Source organism: Cnephaeus nilssonii (assembly GCF_951640355.1).
Source record: "Cnephaeus nilssonii genome assembly, chromosome: 2".
In the NCBI taxonomy this organism is placed as follows: domain Eukaryota; kingdom Metazoa; phylum Chordata; class Mammalia; order Chiroptera; family Vespertilionidae; genus Cnephaeus; species Cnephaeus nilssonii.
Genome location: NC_137073.1, coordinates 102059917 through 102080477, shown reverse-complemented (window position 1 = coordinate 102080477; position 20561 = coordinate 102059917). Strand labels below are relative to the sequence as shown.

Sequence of the window (20561 nt, the reverse complement as noted above, 5' to 3'; positions counted from 1 at the left end):
CCAGGAGACCTTTTCCCTCTCAGGTCCCTCCCTGCCAGCCTTGCCCTGGCCAGCCACACTTGCCCATCCCCAAACATGCACATGGATCTTCGGGTGTGGGTCACACATCTTCTCTGCGCCTTCCCCTGCAAACCCTCCCTCATCTCAGTGCAGCCTCTGGGCTGTCTTCTTGGAGTCTTTCAGGTGGAATTCATGACTCCCTCATCTCTCAGAGGCCTTCCAGCAACTCTGCCTAGACTTTTTTTTTTTTTTTTTTACAGCATTAAATGCATACATTATGCACCATGGCTCAGATTCCCTTTTATCTTTTAGGTTATAAACATCATGTCTCATTCATTTTTCCCCCCTCTGGTACCTAGCAGAGTTCTGGGCACATCCTAGAAACTGAATACATGTTTGTATGGGATAAGAGGCGCCATTCATTCTATCTCGGCTGTTGATTTAGCACTTGACCAAGGAAGAGACAATGAGATGGCTATGGCTGTTGTAATAATTGACAAGCAGAGAGACAGACTGCACTGTGTAGTGCTAATAGACCACTCCAAGGCATCAACGTCACAGGAAAGCATTCTATTTGGATTCTGAAAGCACAGGTTTGAATCAGGGTTCACTCTCCACCATGCGCTCTAGGACAAATTGCTCAATTTCCCCAGTTTCACTTCCTTATTTAAAATTGGAAAGAACATAACAATCTGTCCTTTACAAAGCTGTCATGAGAATTAAGTGATGATTAGAGGTACTGAAGAGTTTCTTGCCCATAAAGCACTACAGTGATTTTATTTTTGCGTATTTAACTGTGCTGATAAGCCGATAGACCAACAGCTTCTTTCACTTGAGATGGATGAGGAATTCAGTATCATAAGAATCAAGGGCAAAATGAGCAAACTCCAAGGACAAAATGTACTAACCAGGACAGAGAAGACTGTCCAAGAGAAAGATATTCTGCTGTTTGATAAAACTAACGAATGTGTTCATTTTATCTAGCAGAAATATCACAAACACATCAAACAGCAAAAAACAAGTAGCAATGGATTTCTAACCGAGAAATTAATCTCATACAAAAACTAGTGATCATGCAGGTAGCGTTACCTCTACAACTGGGAAAATTTAATGAGCACCCAGGAGAGTGAAAAGTTTCCTTACTTTGGTGAAAATTAGTATAGGACAGTTATTAGTCAGCCAGCAAATCAGCAAGAGAAGGGCCATCCACTGATTGACTTATTCATTGACTCATTCTGTTAAGAGCTATTTATCAGGCGCCTACCAGGTGCCTGATGTTGTTCTAGGGTTGGGAAATCTATGATGATCCTCATGTAGATAAGAAAGTAGCTCATGGAGAGTAGGTTGACAGTTAAACACACAAGCACACAGGCAAGGAAATCACTGCAAATTGTCAGAAGATCTGATCAAAAGCCCAGGATGCTTTGAAAAGGCATTAGGGAAGGCCTACTATGTGTGGGAGGGAGGGCATTGAGGAAGGTCTCTCTGAATGGGAGACATTGAAGCTGAGATAAAAAGATAAAGAGAAGAGAATAAAGTAATCCAGGCACTGGGAGTCATGTGTGAAGGTCCTGAGGTAGAAGGGATCTTGGTGTATAGAGTAACGAAAAGGAGGCCAGTACTGCAAACAGTGAGGGCAGCGGGGCCCAGTATGGGGCTGGAGACTCAAAGAGTTTGTCTACATAGTTGCAATGAGTTGATATCAGTCCTCAGAGTTTTAAAATAAAAACTCTAACATTCAGCTAGTCTCTTCTGAGCACTCATGCAGAGTGATAAAATGACAAATGGCCTTAATAACCCAGAAGTTGGAGAAGAAACTTCTCTGTAATGAAACAATAAAAGGCCAATAATGTGAGAAAAAGAGGTTAGTCTGGACCAGCAAATGTAGTGGAGATTGCTATAAAATGGGTAGAGAAGGACTCTAGAAGATAGGTTGACAGTTCCTCAAAAATTTATACACAGAGGTACTATATGATCCAGAAATTATACTCCTAAGCATGTACCCAAAAGAACTGAAAACAGGTGCTCAACCAAATACATGTACATGCATGTCGAAATCAGCATCAGTCACAACAGCCAAAGGGTGGGTACAGCCCAAATGTCCATCGATGGATGAATTGGACACCCCAAATGTAGTATATCCATACAATAGAATACCATCATTCTACTGAAAGGAATGAAGTACTCATACATACTACAACCTTAAAAATGTTATGCTAAGAAGCCAGTCACCAAAATTCATACACTGCATGATTCCATATAAGTGAAATGAAATAGCCAAAGTAGGTAAATGAATAAAGACAGAAAGCAGACTGGTAAATGCCAGGGCTGCAGGAGGGATAATGGGGAGTAACTGCTTAGTGGGTACAAAATTTCCTTTTGGGATGATGAAAACATGTTGGAACTAGATAGAGGTGGTCGCACCATGTTGTGAATGTCCCAAATGCCACAAAATTGTTCACTTTTAAGTGGTTACCTTTATGTTACGTGAATTTATTTCATCTGAACTTCTTTAAAATGAAAGAAATGGGTAGGGGAGGAAATACTGAGGAGTGGGTAGTCATGCTGGAGTCCAAGGTGTCCGCTGGGTAGAAGGACACGTTTGTGCTGCTGGTCAGACTGACACATGATCAGGTTCATCTTATTTCCTTGGTGCATGGTGCTTCTTGACCTTTGGCTACACTTGAATTAAAGCCCTTGGAGTGTAAAACGTTTCTAAAGAAAGAGGTGTGACAGGTGAGGTGAGAGGCTCTTTCTCCAACAGTGCTCCTGTCCCCACACAGCTCTGCCTTTCTGAGCTGATGTCCCTGTGGTCTCCGTAGGAGGCTGCTCAGTCAGTTGTCCCCAACAAATATCTCTATCTAAGCTCCAAGGGGACTCTGGCTGGGTGCTCGAGAGGGAACAGTATGATAATTTGTCTCAATTATCTCCCTTCAAATAGGAATGAGCCTTGGAAAATCATATAAAAAAAAAATCCCAGTACAAGTTAATTTGTGAGCCTATTCCTGCAGATCCTAGCTGAGCCACTCTGCTCCATCTTATTCAAGAAGTACTGGCTTTAATCTATTTCAGCTGCTTAAGGGTGACAGGGGTCAAGGACAAATGACATTTCATCATGTTTGCTGGTCAGGAAGGCAGTGCTGCCTGCAGAGGAGAAATAAGTGAGGTTCCTTTATGTTCTAGAAAGAAGCTTATCAACATTGCTCTTATACATGCTAAGGAGAATTACTGCCCTTCAGGTCCTATCGAGATTTTAAGCAAAGGCCCCAAACCATTTTCTTCCAAAACATGGGGCACACACTGGCAGTCTTAAAAGGACATAATGCATTTTCTTACTTGGAATAATTATTTTCTGAAGCAAGCTTCGTTGGCTCCAACCACATAACCCACAAACTTGTACAGAATAGAGAGCTCTTAGAGCTGTAAGTACCAATCATGGCGACAATGCCTTCATTTAGCAGGACCCTTGTTTGTTTATATAAATTAGTCTGCAATTACCAGTTACATTGTTGGTCCAAAATAAGGTCAGGCACAATGTAACCTAGGCAAGAACAATGGCCTGGATACAAAAGTCCAGACAGGACTATTATGGAGAATTATGGGAGGTGATTAATCAGCTGGCCTCTTCCTGGGTATTGCCATTCACACATAAAATCTTTGTGCTAACATAGCTACTCTCTGGTCCTAAGTTACCTTAAGAGAAATGTAATTAGTTGTTAGGATTCATTAGCTCCAGTTAGTACATCCACGGCACAGCATCTTCCTTGCTGGTTGAGTGCTTGCTAATGGGAAATAATGGTGTATTTGTACCTCTCCGGGACAATAACGAAGGACGTAGGGTTAATCTGAAGTCCTGGCATGTCTGTCCTTTTACTTACCAGACTGAAAAACTGGAAATGAATTTCTGACACAGGCAGAAAAGCCGAGCGTCCGAAAAAGCCAGTGTTGAAGGCTGTCAATCTGTTAGCACCTGTTATTACTATTGCTTCTGGTGCTTAAACCTTTCGAGGCAAGAATGTCGACCAAGCATAACACCTGAGCAGAGCTGCCCTCTCTTGGGAAAACATTTTAGTTGGTACTTCCAGAAGCTTCTGCCAGCTCAGAACAAAAACTTTCTAACAAAAACAAAGGGATATTTTTTTTTACTTTCAGTAGCTTCCCCAATTCCCTGTTTCCAGAATGAGCAATGAGAGGAGCAATTCTATGAGATGATGAGGATCCCATCACACAGAGGCCACTGGGAGCTCCATGATGCAGAGCATGAAAGCAAGTACAGATTCTCCCATTCACCCCACCTGTACCCCTTCTGTCTATGATCCTCTTGCCTCCATAGCTCTCTGGGTTCAGAGACCCCATTTTTCACTCCTTCCTATTACAGCTCCGAAAGATGATGGAGATAAACCCAGGGAATCAGGTATCCCACTCAACCTTCCCCCATGGCGAGCTGTCGAATGCCCTTAGGTGACCAGTCATGGGCATCTCTGCATGACACAGGAAGACATCAACCCAAGAAAATGGTCCATGAGACCAGCATGACAAACTGAACCTTTTCTACTGTTTATTTCAAATATTATTGATCAACTAAGGAAACTTTAATTTAAATACTAGGGGCTCCGTGCACGAATTCATGCACGGGTGGGGTCCCTCAGCCTGGCCAGTGATCAGGGGGATCGGGGTCGTGGCCAGCCAGGGGGAGAGGGACTGTGGGAGTGTCTGCCCCCTGGTGGTCAGTGTGCATCATAGCAACTGGTCGTAAAGGTCGCTTAGACTTTTATATATATAGATTCTCAGCTAAGTAAGGAACAACCTGACTCCAGAAAAAGAGAATGAGGCAGGTAACAGAACCAAGACAGGCTGTGCAGAGTGGAGTTGGCAGCCAGCTCCCCACTCTGAATTCACACAAAGGTGGGCAGGAGGTGTGCTCTCTGAATTGGTGCCTCTGGAAAAATGCTGTTCGTGGCTCTCCTAGGTTATGTTTCTCTGTCTTCCAAGAGCAATCACAGCTGCAAGTTGGAGACCTTCATTTAAAATGAATGAATCTGGGCTAGCCTCCACACGTGCTCTGCATATTCTCTGATGAGTTGTACCCATCTTCTTGGTTGGATTGTCCCAACTCTGGTACATTCTGGCTTTACTTATTTTAAAATAAGTGCTGCATTGAAAAGGGAAAGTAGAAATGGTATGAAAACAGATGTGTTAAAATACTGGAGAAGTTTAGTCCATAAGCAATAAGTGAAACATTGGCGAGCTTTTCTTCCTCAATTTATGGTTAATAGACTTATTTCTTTGTTTCTTCTCCAGGGATGCTATTTCTGATACAATGTAATATAATTTGGAAGGAAGCAAGAGGAAAAATTATATTTTTTAATATAAAGAAATTATGAAGGATTTTAAGAGTAAACCATCTCTTAAAATTTGCTTTTTATTTATCAGGGAGTTAACATCTTACAACCCAATATTTTATAGAGATAAAGATTAAACTCCATTGTGTACCAACTGGGAATTAACTAAGCTTTTTCATTTAATCTTTTTTTCAGAGGAAGTAATTTGTTCACATTAATGGAAATATTTGAATATTCATACTCTAAGAGGGAGAAGACTAATCATATTGAAAAGATAAACTTTAATATTTGCTATCCTTTTAAAAGAAGTCCATATTTGCAAGCAAATTATAAGATAAATAATTTAGAACAAGTTTTAGTTAGATCCTGCACATTTTCATTATTAAATAGATCAAATTTTGCAGAAATAAATGATGGAAACTTAGGGAGGTATGGAATGATGGGATATTTTATATTAATAATTAATATTTTAGGTGAATCATTATACTCTCACTTTTTCTTACTTACGGAAACAAAATGCTTGGAAAGAAATGATGCCAATTACTATTTAATTGAATATGATTGCCAGGAAGAACTTTGTAAAATTATAGATAGTCCTCTTGGCAAATAGAAAGGTCTTCTGAAAGAACTGAAAAATAAGTTGCTGTTTTTTTTCAGACTATTCCTAATAGAAAAGATAAGAGAAATGAAAAATCTTGAAGTGACAGAAAGCTTCAGGCCTACAAGATAGAGAAGTAAACCAAGTAAAGGTAAAAAACCTTTTTATATGTAAAGAAAGAATGTATCAGTAAAGGAAGGTTCATTAGCCATGAAAATATTGAAAAAAGCATATTGCCTATTGAGGCATTATTTAGGAAAAATACACTTTAATTTGTCTAGTCTTGAGGCAGCCTAATGGGACTTAGGGTACATGAGGTTGTCTTCATGACATTACATGTTACTTTCAACAGCAACTGTGTCTATTTGCTCTTCACCAGAACCCTCATGCCTACCATAGGTCCAAGCACATAGTAAGGACTCAAAAGAAAAGATGTTGACAGAATAAAAATTTCAGTCAATATAACTAACTCCTCTTATTTCGGTACCACCAAGCAACTTTCTGATGATCATGTGACCTTTAGTGGTTAGTCTATAGAGAATGGAAGTGCTGGTGAAAGATTAGACTTATGGACTGTCGGTGAAAAAGCACCCACTCAAACCTCTGAGTGCAGGAATGTCACAGACTTATGGTCCTGCTGCTGAGCCCTGAAACCTGCCATTGTATCTGCCCTCCTTCCGAGGCCTCATTTCTCATGGAGGCTCCAAGCCAGCGACTGAGCTCACAGCAGTGACAAGGCAACCTAATCCGGGGAGATACAGGACTCCTGGGAAGGATTGTTTAGGCTCAAGAACTCTCCAATGGTTTTGCTGAACATCCTTGAAGTCCAAGTCATTTTCACACAACCTTTCCTTCCCATCCCCTCACCTCTTCTCTTTCCCTCTCCTCTCCTCTCCTCTCCTCTCCTCTCTCTCCTCTCCTCTCCTCTCCTCTCCTCTCCTCTCCTCTCCTCTCCTCTCCTCTCCTCTCCTCTCCTCTCCTCTCCTCTCCTCTCCTCTCCTCCCCTTCCTCCCTCCCTCCCTCCCTTCCTTCCTTCCTTCCTTCCTTCCTTCCTTCCTTCCTTCCTTCCTTCACTTGGGAGTTGGATCTGCATTATGGTTTGATGGTGCTCCTTGTTCCTCTGGCTCCCTTCCATTTTTCCTCTCAAGTGTTGCCCTAATTAAATATCCTGCATGGATTTGCTAATTCTCTCCTGGTGTCTGCTTCTCATAGGATCTGGTCTGAGGCAACATCCTGTCCGCAGTGTAAATAAGCACACATGTTCTTGGGCTGCTTCTTGCCTCTGCCTAATGGAACATGGTGGAGTGGGTGGAGCCCAGCTGTGGCATCACACAACCATGCATTTATATCACCCTTCCTTCTCTTACTTGCTCTATGACTTGGGGCAAGCTCCTTTACCCTTATGAGCATCACTTTGTGATCTCTAAAATGGAATAGAAACTCCTACCTTACTGGATTATTGAGATAATTGCATTAAAGAGCATACATATTAAAGAAGCATAGCATTATAATAATGCTAAATCAAAGGCTAATTTCTTCCTAATAGTATTGCAGCTTCAAGGTCCAATTTATGACCAGGTAAGGTCAAAGGTCAGGCCCTACAAGAAGGGTGATGCTCCACTTCGGGTGTCCTCAATTAAGAATCAAGTGAGAGAACATTTGGGGTCAGCTAGCAAATGCCCTGACCGTGCTTTACATTTTCTCTTACATTTTATCGGGGACAACTAGGCCAAACCTCTCCTTCACAGCCCTGGAACTTGAGGCCAAGGTCATGTGGCCTAGTTTCTCACAAGATGTATCAAATTTGGGGGTCAAATATAGATCTCCTAATTCCAGATGAAAGGTCAATTCAAATATATTCAAAATTTAGATTTTAAGAGGAATATGTATAGAGATTTTCTAGGAGCCTTCCTTTATTGTTAAATCATTAATGATTTCATCAAACTATAAGACTTTAAAATAGTTAACTATGTAAACCTCAATTCAAGAACAAACTTAGTAGTTGGTCTTAATAATTTTTATGTTGTTATATAGAGAATTTTTTGAAGTTCCATTGTGACTACCTTTTCTTGGAGGTAAGGAAAATATTACTTCTACTTGAAAATAGAGACTAAAAATTAATGAATGTTAAAATTAGGGAATAAGTATACTTTTGGTTTCTATAATAGAATGAATCAAATATGCTTCATACTGGTCAACATGACCTTGCAAGAATGTTTTAATTTATTAAAAATTATTTCCCAAAGCGATAACAAACAGTGAAAGCCAACTATTATATTATTGTTATAGTCTAAATTGTGCCCTCCCCCAACCCCAAATTCATAAGTTGAGGTCCTAAATGCCAGTACTTCAGAATGTGGAATGTGACTATTTTAGGAGATAGTGTCTTTCAAGTGGTAAATGAGTAAAATAAATGAAGACTTTGGTGTGGGCCTTACAAGAAGATGAGATTAGGACAGAGATGCACAGAGGGAAGACCATGTGAAGACATGGAGAGAAGATGGCCATCCACAAGCCAAAGAGAGAGACCTCTGAGAACCACCCCTGCTGACATCTTGATCTCAGACATCTAACCACCCAAACTGTGAGGCAATACATTTCTGTTGTTTAAGTCACAGAAGAGATCTGTGGTACTTTGTAACAATAGCCATACCAAATGAATTCACATCAACCACCATCTCCTTCTGACTGGGAGGAAGTGAGCTAGAGCAGTGCACCTTGGGAGATCAGAGCCCTTGTCAACAGTGGAGCTGCTGAGGGGGAAGCCCTTCCATCCTCTCTGATGGAGTCCTAAAACCTCCTACTCCTTTTGCCCTCCCGAATTCTGTTCCCTTCCTTAGAAGAGGATGTTCATTGCTGCGTCATGCCCCCTCATCCCGAAACATTCACTTTGCATCCATAATAGACACAACTGATCAGAAGTGGAGAGCTGCTCGGGCGAGGAGCATCTTCGGCTTTAGGGCCAGGTGTGGGAAGATGGGTGTGAGTGGGTGAGGGGGTCTCTTCTGTTCACAGCATCCAGACATACCAGGTCCTTCCCTTTTGACCTGGATAAGAGTGTTCAATTCAGCGGGCATACATCCAGAGCTCATTATACAAGACTTAAAAAATACTTTTAAAAACAGATCCTTCTTAGATGAATAATATTGGCAACCAACTGAACATAATATAAACACAATAATAATTCTTCTTACCTGTGGTTGAGTCCCATAAAATACATGTCCTCGGGGCTTTCCAGTCAGAGTGTGATTATCACTAGTATGACTTCGTTACAGTGTTCTCTCAAGGTCACTCCGGAATTAGTGGTTCCATGGGACCAAGCACTCATCCATTATATGGGTAAAAATGACTAATTGAGGGTGTGAGTTTAATTATATTCATAAGCAAAGGCACAGCGCAGCTCCTCTGACAGGCTTAATAACATTCTCCTGTACACCGAGATCGATGGGAAAAATTAGGGTTGTATATTGTTGTCCTTCAGGACAAGATGCCGAAGTGGGAACAGAATAATAAAAATAAATAAATGACTCAACAGCAGCAGGAAATGAGCTGTGGAAGTTAGCAAAGCCAGCCTTATGCAAATACTTCAGCTGGAGATAAGTCCTAAGCATGCATGACTAAAGGGAAGCCACCTCTACCATACCAGAGTGGAGTTGTCTTACTGAGCTGCCAGATTAAAATGTGAAAAGGGTACTCAGCCAGGGCTTCACCTACAGTTCTCTCGGAAGTGATGATAATGGCTGAGACAGGGATCTTTACGATATTGATTTGTGATACTATAATTGGGAGGCATGGTCATGCTTCACATTAAATTGAGAAAGTGTCCATTCTGTGACCAGTGGCTGGAGCCAGCTTCCTTAAATGATACTGACATCATGTCACGTGTCCTGTATGAGCACCTACAATGGCTTCTAGCCCTCTGTTGTATCAAACAAACCCATGCAACTTTCGGAAGCTAGTTCAAAGGCAGGAGGGAAAGGAGGCTCACCCACAGGGGCAGAGAACACACATTGGATCCACACGAGGGAAGGCTATTTCCCGGCCACCAGTGAAGGAGCTGGATTTGAACCTTCTCTACCTAGGGCGGCCACATCTGGCTGCAGAGCCCAATACTGCTATAGGCGATGTTTTGCTTTACGCCTGAGCTATGGAGGGGAACGCTCTTGTCCATGGAGAAAACCGCTCCCTTATCTGGGTCCATTCCAGTGTGTGGCCACTGTTTGGGGACAGGCAACTTCTTAGAGTTATCTACCCCATTTTTCTCCCTGTGCTATGTTCTCCAGTGGCTCCCTGGCTTTGCAGGCCCCCTCTGGGTTACTTAGTAGGGGGTCTAGGGCTCCCAGAACAAAGTAAAACAAACTAGGTGGCTAAAAACAACAGAAGTTTATTCTCTCTTAATCTGGAGGTCAGGTGTCCAAAATCAAGGTCAGCAGGGCCACACTCCCTGTGAAGGCTCTAGGGAATAAACCCTTCCCCTTTTCCTAGGAGCTTTCAGCAATGCTTGGACACCCTTGGCTTGTGGCTGCATCACTCCCATCGCTGCCTGTGTCCTCACATTACCTCCTCTGTGCGTCTGAGTGTGCATGTCCTCTTCTTGTAAGGGTAACTTCATTGGATTTAGGGACACCTTAATCCAGTATGACCTCATCTTCACTTTAATAATGATACCAGCAAAGGCCTTACTTCCAAATAATGTCACATTCTGAGGTTTCTGGTGAATATAAAATTTGGGAGAACACATATTCAACCCCTACAGCGACCTCAGCCAAGATAAGCTTGTCCACAGGCTGAGCCAGACTAATCTTGCCTAGGCAGCATTCAGTCCATGGTTGTTAACACATGTTTTTGGTTGAAGGTGATGATTACTCTGTCCACAGATTAAGAATTCGATTATACATCGTGCAATGAAACAATCATGAGTACAAGACTGAATCTATTTTCAGTGCTGAATGGCCTGGCTCAGACCACAGGGAAGCAGTTCCCCTGGGGGACCCTCAGTCACAGTGATGAGGAACAAGACTATCAGGACAACTTACCACTATCAGGACAACTTAACACTTGCATACCACATCCTACAACTTCCTCAGGTCTAGCATACTTATATTAGGGCATGCTTTAAGATGGGTTTTATTAACAACTACAGCTTTAGTCAGGCAGAATTGGAGCAAAAGATAAAATTTAGAAAAAGGAGAGAAATGAGGGAGATGGTGAGCATTAGTGCAGGTGTGAGGTGTGGGGAGGAGGGTGTGGGTGGATGGAGGCCTGTGGAGATGAGCCCCTCCCCCTGCTAATCACCCCGGGCTCTGAGGTCCACTGTGCCCATCTGACACTGCTTCCTGAATCCCCCCATATAGCCACCATCGTTTTATCAACCTGCTCCCCCAACAAAATGGAAGATATTAAATTTTTTTAAAAAATATTTCTATCCTGTTTCCTCAGTGACAGATAGATAGTTCAGGAACAAATAGATAGATCTGCTTTTGAAAAACTCTATTTCCTACCCAAAAATGAATTTTAAAAGGAAAGGGGCTAGGGGCATTAACTTTTCATTTCATATTTCACATGTGCTTAAATTTTTGCTATGTTAACATAGGACATCTTCTCCTGAAAGTTTACCAGGCCTTTTAGAGAAGGTAAGGCAAGAGGCTCTTCCCTTTAGAATGACCCTATGAGTGTGCCATGTGCTCCAGGCTTGGGGGGTATGGCACCACCACTGATGTTGGTACAATATCTATCGTCAAACCGAAGGCTTGAGAAACTGGGTAAAAGACAGTACCAAACTGTCTGAGGATTACACAGTGTTAGCATCAGATTTTAGCTATTAAGTAAGGCTTTGGACTTTTTTTAAACTTACATTTCACTCTGATAAACTTTTGGATATTTAAAAGTGGCAAAATTAGCCCTTATAACATTTTTTTCTTCCTGAAACTTCAAAAGGTGATCTTCTTTAGAATAGTAATTACTTCAAATCTCAACCTCAGCTTCCCACCCTAAAAGAACATAAACCAGTTTGAATCCTGCTAGGAACCAAAACCAAGAGTAATGATTTCTGATAATGATCTGATAAATTTATGGTTACCTACCATAAACTCCTTCTGCTGGCCTTGTGAGTCACACTGTGTTAGGAAAAGTTTTACTTTCTTTAACATATTATTGTAAACATATCTTTGATATATTCTTTTACATATTATAATATTTACATATTTTCTTTACCTATGCTTAAAACTATAGTTACAGAAACTATGTATAAGATAAAAACGTTAACTCATTTTAAGTCATCGATAAAAGAATGAAGGATATGGACAAATAATGTCAACTTTATTATCTAGGATATGCCTTAAAATATAGTCTTATCTTCACAAAGAAAGGCACCTCCCCGCCACGCCCTCCCCATTGCTCTGGTTGATCATCTAAGTTGAGAATTAAGATGTTGCTGGAGGAGCTATTAAACTTATAATAAATTTGAGAATAAACAATGTACAGACAGTCCCAACTTATAAAGTTTTAACTTAATGGTATTTGGACTTTAAGTTGGTGCAAAAGCTATATGCATTCAATAGAAACTGTACTTCACATTTTTTCTTTTTGATCTTTTCTCGGGCCAGTGACATGAGGTACAGAAACTCTCTCCTGATGCTGGGCTGCAGCAGTGAGCCGAGGCTCCAGCCACGCAATCACCAGGGTAAACAGCCAATACTCTACAGTGTGCTGTGTTGCTGGCACATTTTAGACATTATGTTTTGTGATTTTGCATCCCATCTGCAAAATGCCCATCTGTGTCTTTTGCTTCTGGTGAGAAAGAAGAGAAAGGCAATTACTCTTGAGATAAAACTCAGGAGAACTGCCCAGTGGTAGGCTAATGTAAGTGTTCTGAGCATGTTTAAGGTGGGCTGGTCTAAGCTATGATGTTTGGTAGGTAAGGCGTATTTAATGTAAGGATGTATGGAAACAGTTCACAAAGCTACAAATCAGTGACAGTTATATTTAATCGAATGGAACAAAATATTGATATTCACTGTTGTCCACAGGAGGTATCTTAAAAATCAGACACACAGGGTATCCTGGTAAATTCACTGCTCCACTCTTCCTGTCACTTCTCCCCACCTGTCCCCACTCTGTCCTGCACAATTGCTCCCCCACACAGCTGACCATTGTGTTCTCTTGGTCAAGAATCACCATAGCTTTCTACTCCTACAGACTCAGGTCTATGTTCCTAAACTCGGCATTTCCTGAAGTACCCTAGGGTCGTAGACCACCTGCAGATCCTGGAATCCCCCCATGTCTGTGTCAGAGCACACCTGCCACTTTAAAAAATTTTTCTTCTTTTTTATTGTTTAAAGTATTACAAATAGTAGTACATATGTCTCCTTTTTCCCCCCAATTGACCTTCCCCCAGCCTCCCCTACCCCCTGGCACATACCCTCACCCACCTCCCAGTGTCTTGCGTCCATTGGTTATGCTTATATGCATGCATACAAGTCCTTCGGTTGATCTATCTCTTACCTCCCCCCAGCCACCCAACCCTCCCCAGCCTTCCCGCTGTCATTTGACAATCTGTTCGATGCTTCTCTGCCTCTATCTATTTTTGTTCATCAGTTTATAATGTTCTTTATTATCCATAAATGAGTGAGATCATGTAGTATTTTTCTGTCACTGACTGGCTTATTTCACTTAGCATAATGCTCTCCAGTTCCATCCATGTTGTAAATGGTAAGAAGAAACCATCAACAAAACAACAAGAAAGCCCACTGCATGGGAGAACATATTTGCCAGTGTTATCTTCGATAAGGGTTTAATCTCCAACGTTTACAGAAAACTCATACAACTTAACAAAAGGAAGATAAACAACCCAATCAAAAAAATGGGCAAATGACCTAAATAGACACTTTTTGAAAGAGGACATTCAGAAAGCCAAGAGACATATGAAAACATGCTCAAAGTCACTAATCATCCGAGAGATGCAAATCAAAACCACAATGAGGTACCACCTCACACCTGTCAGAGTGGCTATCATCAACAAATCAACAAATGACAAGTGCTGGAGAGGATGCGGAGAAAAAGGAACCCTCCTTCACTGCTGGTGGGAATGCAGACTGGTGCAGCCACTGTGGAAAACAGTATGGCGTTTCCTGAAAAAATTAAAAGTGGAACTGCGATTTGACCCAGTAATCCCACTTCTACGAATATATCCCAAGAAACCAGAAACACCAATCAGAAAGGATATATGCAGCCCTATGTCCATAGCAGCACAATTTACAATAGCTAAGATTTGGAAACAGCCTAGGTGCCCGTCAGAAAACTGTGGTACATCTACACAATGGAATACTACGCTGCTATAAAAAAGAAGGAACGCCTGCCACTCTTTCTGGGCACAGTGTTCACCCACTGCATTGACTGATGAAGTCCTTTCTCTGTTTGGCCCCAACACCCCCTGATTCTTGAAGACTTTTTGACCACTCTGGCTAAGTTCATTACCCTTTCCCCAGCCTTTCCTTCCCAACTATCCTAAGATATTACACTAGGGTTTATTATATGGGTGACATTTTCTTGCAGTAGATTATGAGTTTCTGAAAGGCTGGGACTTCTATGTTTATCTCTGCCTCTTTGGTCCCCCCAGGGTACACGGCAGGGACTCAGCAAATGCTTACAGATAGGCTGTTGAAAGGCAGGGGCAGCACAAAAAGAAATTTGTTTAATGTAAATAAATTCTGGGTTTTGTTTGAAAAATGAAGAATGTAAATACTGCACATACTGAAATCTAGAATCTTCCATCATGCTATAAACCTTTGCGACTGTTTTGGTGTGTTGCCAACATTGGTTCTAAGTAGGTAGCAAATAATAGTAGACATTTATTGAAACCTTTCATTTACTGAGTCTTAGTTTGATAAATTAATTGTAGCCCCTTACCAGGGCTGTTTTCTTCCCCTTTGTCCACCCTGCTTATCAATGTGGAATGACTCATAAACACATTCAAATAAGAGAAGAGAAATTGTATTTCTTTCTGTAGAAGGGCAGAAATTAAATTCTGGGGGAAATGAAATATTCACCATACACTGATGAGTTTGGTTTTGTTGCTCACATGATAAACTCAGAAAAGTGGGAAAACCCTAAACCTGGTTGCATCCACACTAAGGAAAGTCAATGTGGTTATGGGAAACTCTTATTTAAATCAGATGTCCTCATTTTTTGCTCCCTATGATGTGGTCACTCCTGGCCAGTAGCAGAAGCAGCACCTGTGTGCATGAACAGAGATGAATGGACAGGCATCCCATTCTGACCTCTTTGCTCTAGGTCACATCCCAGACCCCAGACCCTAAGCTCAGCCAGATGAGCTACAAAAGGGATCCTTGAACCCACAATGGTCTAGCTCACCATCTGAGTTTTCATCGAACAATGTTGAATGTACGCTCAAATTAGCGGTGATCTACATCCTTATCTCAACCATCATGAATATTTAATTATGTTGCTATATTATTCAGGGAGAATTTTAACTGATGGCGCTAACCAGGTCTTTGCTGACTATACTTCTACAATTGATTCTGAGGCATTTCTGTGATGTTCGTTAAGAATGATGACAAGTCTACAAGTCAGGAATGCTCTGAAGGAAAAAAATTACTTTAATAGTTGCAAATAACTGAAATAGACAAATCAGGTATAAAGGGTCAGAAATGCCTACAGTTTTAGCTTTGGGAGACTTATTTCTTATGCTGTCACAGGAGATTTCAGGATGATAATACACTTTAAGAAGTTATAAAATAGATGGCTCAACAGAGGGGTTTGGAGCACTGTACATTTGGCTTTTGATGGAGCCTATCCTGAGAAACCGTGTCAAAAGATCATTATTTTGTGACCTTGAGGAAAAGAAAAATCGCTAGAGGATTTCCTATTCCTGCCCATGAATGCATGTCGATGTTTATGGAGGCAGACTCTCTTTATCTCCCTCTGTGCATGCACATTTCACACAAGCACACACGCCCCTCTTCAAGACTGGAGGCTAAGAGCACTGCTATAAATATTCATGAGGTAATTATTATTAATGTCACCAAGGTGATTTTGTTCCTTCTCAATAGAGACGGGTTTTTGCACCTAGAAACCAATCAACTGTAGGAGAAATGGCAGCTTTGAGCCAGCTCAGCAAAAGCAATCCTGCATGTTTTACTTTTGAAATATAGATTATTTGACTAGATATTTTAAGTCATGTTTTGCCCCGCCCCATCATCAATCTTATCCAGTAGAGAATTCCAACCCTGGTCCACAATGCAACATCCTTGGGAGCACAGTTTCTAGAGTTTGGAAGAACTTGATTATTACATTCTTTTATAAGAGCAAAAATTAAGCAAAACATAAGGATGATTCAAAGATATCTCAAGAGATTTCTGGGAAATGATTTTTTATAAAAATGCATTGGGAGAAAATTACAACACATTTACTACTTTTATTATTAAAAAATTCATATACTAGGCCTTATTAGATAGCTATTCTAAGAATTATAGGTTCTTTCAATCACAAAGAAAATTAAAAAAAGCTACTGGCAACAATCAACTAGATCCTTATGTATAGGTCATGGACTCTCCCCCAACCACCAGCTGACCTGCCTGGTTATCCTATGTGCATAATGTCATAACATGGGAAATTACTGGAAAGTACTGTTTTCCAGAGAAAATGAACTATTTTTGGTTGAAATGAAAATGTTTGCTTTTTTTGCCCAAGACCTCAGAAAACATGATAAACAAGTTGAATACTGGTGTAGGTACAGGACAGCGGGAGATACTTACACCTCATCAGTACCTCACTAGAAATGTTTTTACTAACTTCTCATACTCCATTGCCATATCAGCAGTCATGCTTTCAGACACTCTGATCTTGAGTAAAACAGCAATTAATGTTACAGGAACAGTGAATGTGTATGATGACAGCAGGAGGCTGCAGTGACATGGGACTCACCTTAGGCATCCAGTGGCATTTCGCAGCACCTGTGAGGAATGCAGCTGTATTTTTCGGTCGTCCTGAAGGGGTGAATTTTCCCAGCCCGAGTGGGGGATGATCACGGCATTGGTCAATACTGCCAGGGTGTCCTGGATGATTGGCATTTTGAGAGCATCACAAGACGAGAGATTCCAAAGGACTCCTGCAAGACAGACACAAACAGAGCTTTTGGATGGCCACTGTTTTCTCTCATCTCAAAACCGTTTTCCCTAATCAGGTTAACAGCACGAGCAGAGGGATTAAGGTAGTGTGTCCTAGAGTGCACCTTTAATTTTAGAACACCTATGTGAACCCATTAAAAGAGTACTGTGGCCCGGCCAGTGTGGCTCAGTGGTTGAGCGTTGACCTATGAACCAGGAGGCCATGGTTCGATTGGTTCATAGGTCAATGGTTCCTGGTTCCTGGTCAGGGCACATACCAGGTTGTGAGCTTGATCCCCAGTGTGGGGGATGCAGGAGGCAGCAATCAATGATTCTCTCTCATCATTGATGTTTCTATCTCTCTCTCCCTCTCCCTTCCTCTCTGAAATCAATAAAAAATATTTTTCAAAAAAAGAATGCTGTGACTATCTGACAAGTGGACAGAGGAACTGTGACGTGATTAACTTTGTTCCATCAGGGAGGCTAAAAGGTTGAGAGATTTGATTGACTTGAGGATACCAATCAGGCTTCCATTTCACTATTAATAGAGTGGACCCAAGTACCCAAATTCTAACCAAGACCAAAGAGCAGTGAAAGTTGTCTGAATCGGACTTCCAGGGCATGTTAGTCTTCTCCAAGACCTCTGTATGCACATGTGGTCTGTCTGATTCACTTAGTGTCCATGGAGAACCAGCCACCATTGCATGACCTTGTGAGAATCCAGCATCAGGTCTGATGACGAAAGGCTCAACAGGAAATCTAAATTTCCTGCACTTGTGACAGTTTTGTCAGCTTTTCCCTGAAAGCAATGTTTAAGGATGAGCTACAGATTGTTCTTTCTTATATAGCAACAAAGGGAGCTGTAGGGCATGTCTTCCAAGGACAGAGTGTAACAGTAATAATGCAGGCGGAGCAAAATAAAACATTTTTAGAACAGATGAAATGTTTCAGGTTTCTACATACTTTTAAAAGAGACTTTAAAATGGCATTAATCTTAGAAAGGCCATAAGTATTGAATATACATATAATAATATCACTTGAAAATGCTTTTAAAATAATTATTCTTTTTGTTGTTCAAACAGTACACATAAAGGGAAAAGAATCTCAAAGTGCTACTCCATTTTACTATAATGGTGTGTGTGTGTGTGTGTGTGTGTGTGTGTGTGTGTGTGGCTCAGTGGTTGAGCGTTGACCTATGAACCAGGAGGCCATGGTTCGATTGGTTCATAGGTCAATGGTTGCATTCTCTCTCAAGACTAACATAAATAGACATCAGCATTGCAGACATTGGGGGGACAACAGCACAGTTGTCCTGAGAAACACATCTTTGAACTTACTTGTTTAATAAGTTTTCAATAATTTTAAACATGCGATTGTATTTCTTCTACGCATAACGAACAGACCACACTTATTTCTGAAATTTGCTTTGATAGTTTCTTGCATTGCACATATTGACCTATCAAAGCACATTAATACTAATCTGAAAGTCAATATTGTTAGATTGTTAATAACTAACGTAGCTAACAGTTTTAAATCAATTCTATAAGCATGTGACTTTAGAGACAAACTCTTCCAACTATCTTTCAAAGTAACATGTGCTGTGGATTTTATTAAAGTAAATGAAAAGGAAACAAAATGGTGCCCTGTATGTACAAATTAATCCTCGGTACAAGAGGCTGGCTTGAGGGCAATTCCTGTCTGCCTGTTCTTTGTAAATAAAGTTTTATTAGAACACAGTCATGCCTGTTCATTTACAAATTGTCTATGGCTGCTTTTTTCCTATAAAGGAAGAGTTGAGTATTAGGGACAGAGACTGTAGGACCTACAAAGCCTAAATAATTTACCATGATAGAAAGATTTTTACCTTGATAGATTTGCCCACCTCTGCTTTAGCATCAATATTTTCTCTACATCTCTGAGTTGCATGTTTGCATTGCTAGTAAGATCCTAAAGTGAGTATACAAAAAATACTCAATGGTACACAGAAGATGCTTAAAAATATATTTGGATTTGGACTGATTTGAAATACTAGAAATATTATCATTTATATTTATTTTGTTTTAAATACTGTACGAACCTGTTTCTTTATTCATCCCATTGAGAATGTTTTATGAAATTTTGGGTAATCAAAATGATTACCTTTGTTCATTTGCAGTCTCACAAAAATGTTCTTTTTTAAAAAGTAATTAGATTTTCATTTTTAAACAAGCACATTAAAATGAAAGTAATATCTACCCTAGAATTAGATGATAACTTTGTAAAATATCACATTAAAGAGTTTGCATCTGCTCTTCTAAGTATACAATGCAAGCATACAGAAACAAAACAGAAGTTTCTTTCATTCCAAAGTCCTGATCTGAAAATACCAATACATGAAAATTGAGGTTTGCAAACATTTTAAATTATGGTTGATATGCTGTGCTAAAAAAACATACTCCCTCTAAAAAACTAAATAGTAAAAGGGAGATGTTTGTAATTTTACATGAAATTAATTTAAATGATTGTAAAGGGATTTTATGATAATAAAGCAATTTTTACTATTTCCTAACCATCAGAAACGAGGTCAGAAGAGGGGAAAAGAAAATATATATATATATATATATATGAAGGCCTAATATCTCTCATAGGCGAAAAGTTGGAAAAGAAGATGGGATCCAAGGTAATTCTTTATTGGGCTTTTCTCACCTTTCCTTTCTCATTAATTCATTAATTAGAGTAACCTAATTCAGAATCGTGCATGGACAGATGTTTCCTAGTTCACATTCATTCCACCTTCCAGGCTGGCTCCATCTGTGCTTCACATCCCAATGAACTCACATCAGAATGCCTGACCCATATCTCCAAACTTTCCAGCTTAATTTCCATCTGTGGCCCACAGTGCTTCCTGAACTTATGAGAACTACAGGTGGATCTCTGATCACGGACAGCTTTACCACCTCTGTTTGGACAAGGACTCAGCAAAGTGCATGTAATGTGGCAGAATTTCTTTTGGGGGGAGTTCAGCAATTTAGTTGCAGGGGGCCCTCAATACTTGGAATTTTTATTAGATTATGTGGGCACCAGAAATAAGCTTGAGTGTAGAATCAGCAGCCTCAGGGGACATTTGAGATAATGGGCAACATGTCTGGCAGGAGTCAAAGGTGGGAAACACACACACACACACACACACACACACACACACACACACCATTAGTATTGGCCAGAGGAAGATTAGTGGACCAAAATGAACATATTTAAACATTCTTTGTGAACAAATGAAAAATAGGTATTTCGCTCAAATTTGTCTTCACTCCTTTCTCTTCCTTCTGTGTTGGTTGAAATGTCCAAACATTTCCAACATTCCTTTCAAATGGTGGAGTCCAGTCCTTCTCCCCACGAGTGATTCACTGTGACCAACAGACATGGTGGAGGTGACGGTGAGTGACTTCTGAGATTAGGTCACAGAAAAGGTATTGCGGCATCCTCCGAGCTGTCTCAAATGTCTTGTTTGAGGGG

General features: G+C 40.6%; 1 protein-coding gene across 2 annotated transcripts in view; it reads right to left on the bottom strand.

Moving 5' to 3' along the window:
- The window catches only part of CTNND2 (catenin delta 2), a gene marked incomplete at its 3' end in the record, with an annotated part of 782663 nt that overhangs the window by 130993 nt on the left and 631109 nt on the right, over positions 1–20561 (bottom strand). For both annotated transcript variants that reach the window (XM_079800721.1, XM_079800722.1), the window contains exon 12: positions 16885–17068. In XM_079800721.1, the coding sequence (XP_079656847.1) occupies positions 16885–17068 (184 nt within the window). The remainder of the gene's footprint in view (positions 1–16884; positions 17069–20561) is intronic.